Source organism: Gorilla gorilla, chromosome 20, assembly GCF_029281585.2.
Source record: "Gorilla gorilla gorilla isolate KB3781 chromosome 20, NHGRI_mGorGor1-v2.1_pri, whole genome shotgun sequence".
Classification (NCBI taxonomy): Eukaryota; Metazoa; Chordata; class Mammalia; order Primates; family Hominidae; genus Gorilla; species Gorilla gorilla.
The window spans coordinates 57,981,355-57,993,022 of record NC_073244.2 but is presented as its reverse complement, the minus strand read 5'-3'; the positions used below and the strand labels follow the sequence as shown (position 1 = coordinate 57,993,022).

Below are 11,668 nucleotides of genomic sequence, written 5' to 3'. Positions count from 1 at the left end.
ATTTTTTGCGTTTTTGGTAGGGACCGGGTTTTGCCATGTTGCCCAGGATGGTCTCGAACTCCCCAGCTCAAGTGATCCGCCCTCCTCAGCCTCCCAAAGTGTTGGGATTACATGCGTGAGCCACAGCGCTGGGCATTAATAAACTATTAACAAAGTTCTTGCTCATGGGCAGCAAGGTTGAGGTAGGAGGCCCAGGGGACTCCACTGAGGACCACATTGAAGACTGGCCAAAACCTGGAAAAGGCACCGAAAGCCTCTCTCCATAAGACATGCCTGCCAGCACCATGACAGTTTACCATTGCCATGGCAACACCCATAAGTTACTGCCAATTTGCTAATTCTGAAAACCCACCCCTTAATTAGCACGTCATTAAAAGTGGGTATAAATGTGACTGCAGCCTTGCTCCGAGGCGCTATTCTCAGCACACTGCCTAGAGGGTAGCCCTCCTTGTTAGGTTTTGGAGGGAAGGTGAGGGTTAAAGACACACAGACAGAAGGCGGCTCAACAGCAACCCAGGTATACTGCAGACACCTGGGGAAGTGGGGAACCAGCCTCATGCCAGAGCCCACCGCTGCTTATAGGCTGGGGGTACTTATAGTTATGGGTGGGAGGGGTCTGAGCAGTATGGTTTGCTGCCCAGCAGGATATTGATAAGATGGTTCCATGATGAGGCGGTTCTGGCCCTTGTTCTGGTGGAATGTGGTGTTCTCTGCACTTTCTCCCAGCAGAATATGATAGGGATGTTTCTTCAGTTGGGCCTCTGCACGATAGGGTATGATAATGTTTCTTTAGCTGGGCCTTTGTCCGCCTTGCGGTCAGGTGATTAGGCAGGATGTTTCTCATTGGCCCGAACCCCCGTGGAATATTTCACTTTGACCAAGATCTGCAAAATAGTCGGGGGCTTACAAAATGGTTGCAGTTTGGACTAACACTTCTCTGTAGGGGCAGTCACTGAGCTGTAACATTGTCCCCTGCCTGGAGGATGCCAAGAACCTGCCCTGAATCACGTTGAGGAAACAAGAAAAGGCGAGGCATTATCCTCATGCTGGAAGGGGTCGGGGAGGAGACTAAGAAATTTCTAGAAGTTTCTGAAAATTCCTGGAAGAACCCAGCAGCTTGTAGTAGAGAAGGCTACAAGCCCAACAGGAACTGCACCTGTTGTTGGAGGAACCCAAGAAGATTAAAGCCTCGTTTTCCTCCTTTCTTGATTTCTAGTGTCTCCCAAGAGTTGCGTTGGGTGAATCCAACAGGTGGGGCAGAGGATAATAGAGTCAGTGGGTGCAGCCATAGATGTTGGCGCTTCTCATCGACCTAACCCCCGTTCGCGAGGCCCACTTGGGTGGAAAGAGGGCCTCCGTGGAGGCGCCACCGGAGTGTATCCAGACCCCCTTGCTCTGCGACCTGAACAGGCCACTCTTGCACCCGGCTCCCTAGGTCCAATTGCAGCGCCGGCGCGCCGGCCGGGCTCAGCCCTAGCAACCCACGCCCGGTTGCCATGGAGACGTCGGCACCTGCGCAGCCCAAGACCCCCGAGCGGCGGTGCGGGAGCCAGTGCGCAGGCGCGCGCTGCGACGCCAACCTCGGCTTCTCGCAGCTAACGGCATCGAGGCTGGACGCCGCGTGACCCGGCTGGGCCGGAGTGGGGGCGGACGGCGCCTTCTTGGCTGGGCCGGAGCGGGGGCGGACCGCGCCTTCTTGGCCCTTTCTACCTCTAGCAGCGGCGCCGGGGTAGCCGCAGCCAGCGACTGGGAAACGGCTGCATTCCGCTGCGTCTCCTTGGCCTGGCTGGGCGGTCGGAAGCTGGTCTGCCAAGTAAGTCCCGGCTGGGCAGGCGGAGCGTCAGGCCCGGGGGAGGGTCCGAGGGCCTTTTGCTGCAGATTCAGGGACACGTGTGAGCACCGGGGCCTGGGTTGGGGAGGAGGGTGTTGGGAAAGCGCCAGGCCTCCTGCAGGCCAGCCGCGGAGGGGGCAGCTAGTATCTGTGAGCTTGGTCATCTTCCTGGGAACCTGACCTCGCTCCCTTGTCACCTTGCAGGATTACTGTTTGGAGACCCCTGCAGCCCACGTCCACCTGATAGACTATTTACTACACGTAGTAGGGTCAGAGCCGCTAAATGTCCAAGACCATGGCGATGAACCTTCTGGAGGATTGGTGCAGGGGAATGGAAGTGGACATCCACAGGTCCTTATTGGTCACAGGCATCCCAGAAGACTGTGGGCAGGCAGAAATTGAGGAGACCTTGAATGGGATCCTCTCCCCACTGGGCCCGTACCGCGTGCTCAACAAGATTTTTGTGAGGGAAGAGAATGTTAAAGCTGCCCTCATTGAGGTTGGTGAAGGTGTGAATCTGAGCACCATCCCCCGTGAATTCCCAGGAAGGGGTGGTGTCTGGAGAGTGGTCTGTAGAGACCCTACCCAGGATGCTGAGTTTTTAAAAAATCTGAATGAATTCCTGGATGCCGAGGGGCGCACCTGGGAGGATGTGGTCCGCTTGCTCCAGCTCAACCACCCCACCCTGTCCCAGAACCAGCATCAGCCCCCAGAGAACTGGGCAGAAGCTCTGGGGGTGCTTCTGGGAGCGGTGGTGCAGATCATCTTCTGCATGGATGCCGAGATCCGCAGCCGGGAGGAAGCCAGGGCCCAGGAGGCTGCTGAATTCGAGGAGATGGCAGCCTGGGCTTTAGCAGCAGGGAGGAAGGTGAAGAAAGAACCGGGGCTTGCAGCAGAGGTGGGTTCTGCCTTAAAGGCAGAGACCCCCAACAACTGGAATGCCACGGAAGACCAGCATGACCCTACCAAACCTTTGGTTCGCAGGGCTGGAGCTAAGTCTCGCTCCAGGAGAAAGAAGCAGAAGAAGAACTCCAGGCAGGAAGCAGTGCCCTGGAAAAAACCCAAAGGCATCAACTCCAACAGCACAGCTAACTTGGAGGATACTGAGGTGGGTGATGCTGAAAGCATGGCGATCTCAGAGCCGATCAAGGGCAGCAGAAAGCCCTGTGTGAAGCAGGAGGAGCTGGCTTTGAAGAAGCCCATGGCGAAATGTGCCTGGAAGGGTCCCAGAGAGCCACCTCAGGATGCCCGGGCAGAAGCCCGGGCAGAGAGCCCAGGAGGCGCCTCTGAGTCAGACCAAGATGGTGGCCATGAAAGCCCGCCAAAGAAGAAGGCCATGGCCTGGGTCTCTGCCAAGAACCCCGCTCCCATGAGGAAGAAGAAGAAGGTGAGCTTGGGCCCTGTCTCTTACGTCTTGGTTGACTCAGAAGATGGCAGGAAGAAGCCGGTGATGCCAAAGAAAGGGCCAGGCTCAAGAAGGGAGGCATCAGTTCAGAAGGCCCCTCGGGGCCAGCAGCCTGCCGAGGCAACAGCCTCAACCTCTAGGGGTCCGAAGGCCAAGCCAGAAGGCTCTCCTCGGCGTGCCACCAATGGTGAGAATGACAGCAGAAGTGACTGGGCTCGTGCCAGCAAGTGGATGAGGCAGGAGGAGCAGGAGTGGCAGGTGGGGCAGAGGAGCCCGAGGAGGTGGTGGGTCAAGCGGGTGATGAGGAGGACCCTGGTGCATGGCAGGAGGTGGATGACACACCAGTTGAGGAGGGTAAGAGCCCAGACCGCCCTTCCAGGAGCCCCTGAAGGCCGATGCTGGGGACATCTGGTGGGCAGGAGGCAGCAGAGGAAACCCACAATGAGTGTTGCTGTGGTCATTTGCCACTCCATCTGACCCATCTTCCTTGATGAGAATTTAATGGTTTGGGCCCAGGCTTGGTGGCTCATGCCTGTAATCCCAGCACTTTGGGAAGCCAAGGTGGGCAGATCGCCTGAGGTCAGGAGTTCAAGACCAGCCTGGCCAACATGGTGAAACCCCGTCTCTACTAAAAATACAAAAAATTAGCCGGGTGTGGTGCCACATACCTGTAATCCCAGCTACTCGGGAGGCTGAGGCAGGAGAATCTCTTGAACCCGGGAGGTGGAGGTTGCAGTGAGCCTAGATTGTGCCACTGCCCTCCAGCCTGGGTGACAAGAGTGAGACTCTTGTCTCCAAAAAAAAAAAAAAAAGAATTTAATGATTTGGGAGGCCAAGGCAGACAGATCACCTGAGGTCAGGAGTTTGAGACCAGCCTGGCCAACATGGTGAAACCCCGTCTCTACTAAAAATACAAAAATTAGCTGGGCGTGGTGGTTTGTGCCTGTAATCCCAGCTACTGGGGAGGCCAAGGCATGAGAATTGCTTGAACCTGGGAGGTGGAGGTTGCAGGGAGCCAAGATCACACTGCTGCACTCCAGCCTGGGCGATAGAGTGAAACCCTGTTTCCCCCCCACCCAAAAAAAAATATTAATACTTTGGAGTTACGGTGTTTGCAGGGTATGTGGCTTTAAGGGTGAAGTTTTCTAGAGACCTGGCTGGGGAATAGAAATGTTCAGGGACCCAGAAATTTCTTGGAAGTAATGCATTTCCTGATGACACCTCTCTGCTTCCCTTCTTGATCTGTTCTCTCATTTATTTGCAGAATCCAGAAAGGTTTGATCTGGGGGACCACCCATACTGAGGAGTTGAAAGAACAAGGAAGAAGTTCCAAGTCAACCAAGTTTTCTCTTGTCACTGAATAAGACTTTGGACTCTCTTAGGGCCCCTGTTGATAGAGATCTGGCTCTGAGGTAAATGATAGGTGAGGTCTTGGGTGGGAGGGAGTTGGGGAAGGGAGGTGGATCTCTATGCCCTTTTCTCTACCAGGCCTGCCGTTTCACCGCCTTCTCTACTCACCTTCTCTTCGGAGGCAGGAGAGTTGGTAAGAGGATTGGGAAAATTCTAGAACATTCATTCCCCTTTATGCATGAGCAGGGTCACTGTTACACTCATCCATGTTCAGCTTTTCTCCCCCACGCCTTGCTCCCTCCTCGGAATGGTCAGCGACCTCTGCAGGCCCTGGCGTTTGGAAGAGCTGGGTGGCCCTGCCATATTCTCCCTCCCGCCTTCCTCTTGTGTAATCAGCGGGGTAAGTTAAGCCAGGACCTTCACTGCAAACCTGGTTTCATTGCTCCTTCAGTCTCCAGCTTCCATCCTCCAGTTATCTAGCCAGGAGGTCCCAAGAGTTAGTTTTAGGGAAAAAGAATGTCTGCCTAGACCTCAAAGTCTTTGAGTTTTAGAGTCTGTTAGTAAAAATGGCACTTTGATTCCCATTTGGGATGAGCCCTCTCAGGAATCCTGTGGGGAAGGGGGGTGATTATAGGGAAGGACGCAGGCATTCCTAGGTCCCCAGCTCTAATTCCATCCATCTACTCTACCCAACTGTCACCATCTTTGCACCAAACTGTCACCATCTTTGCAGCAGAAGGTCAGTACTCACATTATAGTAAGAGGGGAAAAAAATCTTTTAAAACTTGGCTGTTGGCCGGGCACGGTGGCTCACGCCTGTAATCCCAGCACTTTGGGAGGCAGAGGCAGGTGGATTACGAGGTCAGGAGTTTAAGACCAGCTTGACCAACATGGTGAAACCCCATCTCTACAAAAATTAGCTGGGCGTGGTGGCGCGCGCCTGTAATCCCAGCTACTCAGGAGGCTGAGGCAGATGAATTGCTTGAATCCAGGAGGCAGAGGTTCCAATGAGCCGAGATTGTGCCATGGCACTCCAGTCTGGGCAGCAGAGTGAGACTCTCTCTCAAAAAAAAAAAACCCAAAACTTGGCTGTTAATGTCTGCCCTCTGAATTCAGACACACTATATTAGACCAGACCACCATGTGTCATTGTGTGTGTGTGTGTGTGTGTGTGTTTGCGTGCGCATGTGGAGAGGAGAGAGCAGGGTCCCTGAGATAATGGTTTCCAAACTGTATCGTAGCCGTCCACAAAGATGTAATCCGAATCTATTTTTCTCACGTGTTTAAAAAACTGAAAAGTGACTACTCAGAAATGTTGGAAGTCACATCGAAGACTATCAGAATATTACCTTGTGTTCATAGGTTAACTTGTTTTTGTACACGTCTTGAGTTAGTTATTTCAGGCATCTCTTTCCTTAAAATTGAGTTTCTTGTAAATGTGACTGATGAGCGAGGTTAGAAGTGGAAGAAATTCCTGTGCATGTTCTATAATCTGACACCCTGAAAGCAAGTTTCCTTTCGTCATTCACATGCTCTTGTTCTGCCGTGACTGTTCAGTTGTATGGTAGTAAGTAAATGTATTAACATGGTGAACAGTAGTAATATTCTATCATAGAGTATTAGCCCTTGCAAGTTTTCAGGGCGTCTTTTCCGACTTCAGTTTTTGTGGTAAAGAATGTGAACAGTTGTTAGATGTTCTCAGTGATTCAACTTTAAAACAAATTTCTCGTGATGATTCATTTCAAAATCCTGAGTGAGTCTGACTGAAAAATACGAGAGAAAAGAGAGTGGTTTCCGTTTGCAGCTACACAGCTGTGTGCATCGACGTTCTCCTGGGGTGTGTGACAAGCGAAACCCAGGGGTGAATTGGATTCTTGAAGAGACCAAAGCCTGCAACTGTCCAGCTTCTAATTTCAAAACGGGTCCATTAGGGCTTCGTTGTGTTAACAAGTTGACACCATGACTAGTAAATGTAAACGTGTATGTATAAAATAAAGTTTAGCAAATGAAGTGTCCTGTTAAGTCTCTTGTAGGTGAGGATTGCATGGACTATTAAAGTTGAGGAAAGGGTTCCCCTTTCAAACAGTGCCCCCAGCCAGATGTGACTGGTTATCAGATACGGGTTCAAGCTTTGAGAATTGTTAATGATCCATGAGAGAAGAAGCCATTTGTCCTCTTTGCGAATGGCTTTCCACTGATGTGGAAGGATGTCCCACAGATCTTGGGGTTTCTAGAATAGGTATCTGGTGACGCAAATTACCTCAAAGTACCAGTTTATTTTTTTATAAACAGCTGGAAAATGAAAACCTTTCCCTCCCTTCCTATTCCCTCACACAGAAGCCAAGGTCTTTTTTTTTTTTTTTTTTTGAGATGGAGTTTTGCTCTGTCACCCAGGTGGGAGTGCAGTGGCACAATCTCAGCCCACTGCAGCCTCTACCTCCTGGGCTCAAGTGATCTGCCCACCTCGGCCTCCCAAAGCGTTGGGATTACAGGTGTAAGCCACCACGCCAGGCCAGAAGCTGAGGTCTTTTAGCTAAAAATATAGTTTTCTTCTGGCCCTCCCCTGCCCCTCCCCAGGAACTCCTGAACCAGGGTGGCCACTACATCAGTCACTTGGAATCTGTTCAAGGTACCATTTCGTGGCCCTACCTGCTGATTCAGGATCTCTTGGGGGTTGTACATAGTTATCTGCATCTTAAACAGTTTCTCCTGAGAATTTTTTTTTTTTTTTTTTTTGGAGACGGAGTCTCGCTGTGTCGCCCAGGCTGGAGTGCAGTGTCATGATCTCAGCTCACTGCAACCTCTGCCTCCCAGGTTCAAGCGATTCTCCTGCCTCAGCCTCCCAAGTAGCTGGGACTACAGGGGTGCGCCACCACGCCCAGCTAATATTTTTGTATTTTTTTTAGTAGAGATGGAGTTTCACCATGTTGGCCAGGATGGCCTCGATCTCTGATCTCTTGACCTCGTGATCCGCCCACCTCAGCCTCCCAAAGTGCTGGGATTACAGGCGTGAGCCACCACGCCCAGCCAAGAATTCTATTAATAATACAGGTTGAAGAGCTTCAGGTGGAATAATTCAGACTTGGGGAAACGGAAGTGTCCTTAGGGGTCCAGGTTGAGGTTTTGTGAAAGTGAATGGAGATTGTGAGGAAAGATGCAAAAGAGACCAAAAGGGAAGCTGGGATTTGAGGACACGGAGCTCGTTAGGAACTGCCGTGTACTCACAGAAGCATCTGGATGAAGCTCTATTTATTGGGTGCCCCCACACCCCCACAATGGGAAAAGCCCTATTTGACCAAGATGTTTAAGTACCTCCCACAATAATAGTCACTCCTACTGGTTACACCCAGGCTGTCAGTAAAGTATGAAAGGCCTACGTGCCCTAAAAATGGGGGGAATCCAAGGTTGGGGCACATGAAAGCTCTCTTCAAAGAAGCCTCATCGCCCCGGGTGGAGGTGTTCTGTTCAGGGGTGTGTCTGGGGAGGGGCTGGCCCGGAGTGTTTGCAGGAAGATGGAGAGCTGTGGATGCCACCAGCAGGGCTCGAGGGCAAAGTGTCCTGGTTGCCCATGCTGCCATTCAAGCAAGGTTCATTGAGAATGTGCTGTACGACAGCCAGGAGCAAGACAAAGAGTCCTGGCTTCCTGGAGCCTGACGTTTGAGTGAGGACAGACCTTATATAGACACAGGTGGAGGGGTGGGGAGCTCTGCCATGAAAAATAAAACAGGAAGATAGGCAGGTAAGGTGAGTGTGCAGAAGCGGCTGGCTGTCGCTTACAATGGTTTTGGGAGCCTCTCTGGGAACTGGATGTCTGAACAGACCTGAAGGGAGTGAGGGGTGAGACAAGCAGTTGGCCAAGGACGGCCTCCTGGGCAGAGGGAACAGTCATCGTGGAGGGAGGCTCTAATCTGTTTCAGAAAGTGAGTAAGGCCGGGTGCAGTGGCTCACGCCTGTAATCCCAGCACTTTGGGAGGCCAAGGCGGGCAGATCACCTGAGGTCAGGAGTTCAAGACCAGCCTGGCCAACATGGTGAAACCCCATCTCTACTAAAAATACAAAAAAATTAGCCAGGTGTGATGGCGCGTGCCTGTGGTCCCAGCTACTTGGGAGGCTGAGGCAGGAGAATTGCTTGAACCCAGGAGGTTGAGACTGCAGTGAGCTGAGATCGCACCACTGCACTCCAGCCTGGGCGACAGAGCAAGACTCTGTCTCAAAAAAATAAAAATAAAAATAAAAAAGCAAGGAGGAGGTGAGGAGCAAGAGGGCAGGGGGCTTTGGAGGCTGGTGTGCAAAGCCCCACAGGTGCGGCCAGGATGGATTCTGGCTTTAATCTGAGAGATGGGAGCCATGGGAGGGTGCTGAGCACAGCATCAGGATCCTACATAGGTTGTTTCCAGGCTCCCCCTGGAAGCCTGATGGGGAACAGACTGCAGAGGGTGAGGTGGCAGCTGGGAGCCTAGTGGGGAGGTGACTGTGGCTGGACCCAGGAGGCCCAAGAAAAAGCTGCCCATTTGGGGATCTGGTTAGCAGAGCTGCCAAGAAGAAAGAAGTGGGTTATGTTGATTTACTTATTCATTTATTCCTTTTTTTTACATTTTCATTTTTTAGGTAAAATAAAACATTTATATACAGTGAAATGGACAGATCTTAAGTGAATGGTCTGATAAGTTTGGACATAAGCAGACACCTGTGTAACCCACCCCTGCGACAAGGTACAGAACAATATCATCATCCTAGAAAGCCTCCCTGTGCCCCTTCCCGGTCGGTCCCCGCCCCAGCTCTCAGAGGTGAGCACTGTAATGATTTTTCCAGCCAAAGCTCAGTGTGTCTGTCCCAGGAGTGCATATAAGTGGAGTCAATACAGCATATGGTTTTTTTGGTGTCTGGCTTCTTTTCCTCAGCATAGTGTTTTTGTTTGTTTTGTTTTTGTTTTTGTTTTTTAGGGAGTTTCACTCTTTTTGCCCAGGCTGGAGTGCAATGGCGCCATCTCGGCTCACTGCAACCTCCGCCTCCCGGGTTCAAGTGATTCTACTGCCTCAGCCTCCCTAGTAGCTGGGATTACAGGTGCCCACCACCACGCCCGGCTAATTTTGTAGTTTTAGTAGAGACAGAGTTTCTCCATGTTGGCCAGGCTGGTCTCAAACTCCTGACCTCAGGTGACCCGCCCACCTCAGCCTCCCAAAGTGCTGGGATTACAGGCGTGAGCCACCACGCCCCGGCCTTTTTTTTTTTTTTTTTTTTGAGACGGCATCTCACTCTGTTGCTCAGGCTGGAGTGCAGTGGCACAGTCTTGGCTCACTGCAACCTCCGCCTGCCAGGTTCAAGCGATTCTCCTGCCTCAGCCTCCCAAGTAGCTGGGACTACAGGTGTGCACCACCACGCCCGGCTAGTTTTTGTATCTTTCTTAGAGATGGGGTTTCATCATGTTGCCCAGGCTGTTCTCGAACTCCTGGCCTCACGTGATCCACCCGCCTCAGCCTCCCAAAGTGCTGTGATTACAGGTGTGAGCCACCGTGCCCGGCCAGCATAGTGTTTTTGAGATTCATGTGTGTTTGAGTAGTAGTTTCAATTATTTAAAAACAAAATTTTTTTAACAGTCAGGCTCTTGCTCCATCACGTAGGCTGGAGTGCAATTGTGTGGTCACAGCTCACTGCAGCCTCAAACTCCTGGGCTTAAATGATCTTCCTGAGTAGCTAGGCCTACAGATGCGCACCACCATGCCCAGCTAACTTTTTTTTTTTTTGGTAGAGATGAGGTCTCACTGTGTTGCCCAGGCTGGTCTTGAATGCCTGGCCTCAAACAATCCTCCTGCCTCAGTCTTTTGAAGTGCTGGGATTACAGGCATGAGACACTGTGCCCCACCATGACCTATATATTTTTAAATTACTTTTTTTGTTTGTTTGTTTCTTGAGATGGAGTCTCGCTCTGTTGCCCAGGCTGGACTGCAGTGGTGCGATCTCGGCTCACTGCAAGCTCTGCCTCCTGGGTTCACACTATTCTCCTGTCTCAGCCTCCCGAGCAGCTGGGACTACAGGCACCCGTCACCATGCCCGGCTAAATTTTTTTTTTTTTTGTATTTTTAGTAGAGATGGGGTTTCACTGTGTTAGCCAGGATGGTCTCGATCTCCTGACCTCGTGATCTGCCCACCTCAGCCTCCCAAAGTGTTAAGATTACAGGCGTGAGCCACCGCACCCGGCCAATTTACTTTTTAATATTTTTCCCACATTAAAAAATAAAACATCACAGACTTCTTAAATTTTATTTATTTATTTATTTATTTTTTTTGAGACAGGGTCTTGCTCTTCACCCAGGCTCAAGTGCAGTGGCATGATCTTGGCTCACGGCAGCCTTGACTTTCCAGGTTCTAGCCATCCTCTTATATCAGCCCCTCTGCAAGTAGCTGGGACTACAGGTGCAAACCACCATGCCCAGCTAATTTTTGTATTTTTTGGTAGAAACAGGGTTTTGCCATGTTGCCCAGGCTGACTGCAGACTTTTAAAAGCACCCAAATGCATTATTCAAGCAACATTAGCCACTGTGGTCAGATTAACGATAATGCAATCATTTTTTTCTGTTCATCTCTGTTTTAGATTTGCACTTTTTGTAGTGGTATGAACAATTAAGAGGCTTAGGGAACTGTGCTGGTCTGTGCTAAAGTTCATCACAGGCAGGGCACATCCAAGCCTTTAAACTTGCTCCCAGGTGTCCTGGTTCTAAATAGCACATCTGTCCCACTTAATTAAACTCAGGCATGACTCTTGCAAACCCCTTGGGTCCTGGCTCTTGTTCAGGCCTGAATGGCCAAATAATAGCAAGAGAATGCGTGGCAGGTCTCAGCTTGGCAACATGACATGAGGCATCATCCCAGTGCCCAGGGTAAGATTTGGTGTTTCTTCTGTGACTCTCCTTTTTTTTTTTTTTTTTTTTTTTTGAGACTGTGTCTCGCTCTCTTGTCCAGGCTGGAGTGCAGTGGTGCAATTTCAGCTCACTACAACCTCTGCCTCCTGGGCTTAGGCCATCCTCCTGCCTCAGCCTCCTGAGTAGCTGGGATTACAGACATGCAAAGTGCTGGGATTACA

At 51.0% G+C, this 11,668-nt stretch overlaps 1 protein-coding gene across 4 annotated transcripts; it reads left to right on the top strand.

The window, feature by feature from the left end:
• The first annotated feature begins 888 nt into the window (after positions 1-888).
• On the top strand, positions 889-6,596 carry PNMA8A (PNMA family member 8A). Of its 4 annotated transcripts, none has more exons than XM_055369808.1 (3): positions 889-1,813; positions 2,036-3,423; positions 4,501-6,596. In XM_055369808.1, the coding sequence occupies exons 2-3, from the start codon at positions 2,115-2,117 to the stop codon at positions 4,515-4,517; spliced, it is 1,326 nt and encodes a 441-aa protein (XP_055225783.1). In that variant the 5' UTR covers positions 889-1,813; positions 2,036-2,114; the 3' UTR covers positions 4,518-6,596. The 4 variants fall into 4 exon arrangements, with proteins under 4 accessions (XP_055225783.1, XP_055225781.1, XP_055225782.1 ...); XM_055369806.1 differs by having other exon boundaries at positions 2,036-3,590; XM_055369807.2 differs by having other exon boundaries at positions 1,543-1,813; positions 2,036-3,494.
• The last annotated feature ends 5,072 nt before the right edge of the window (positions 6,597-11,668 follow it).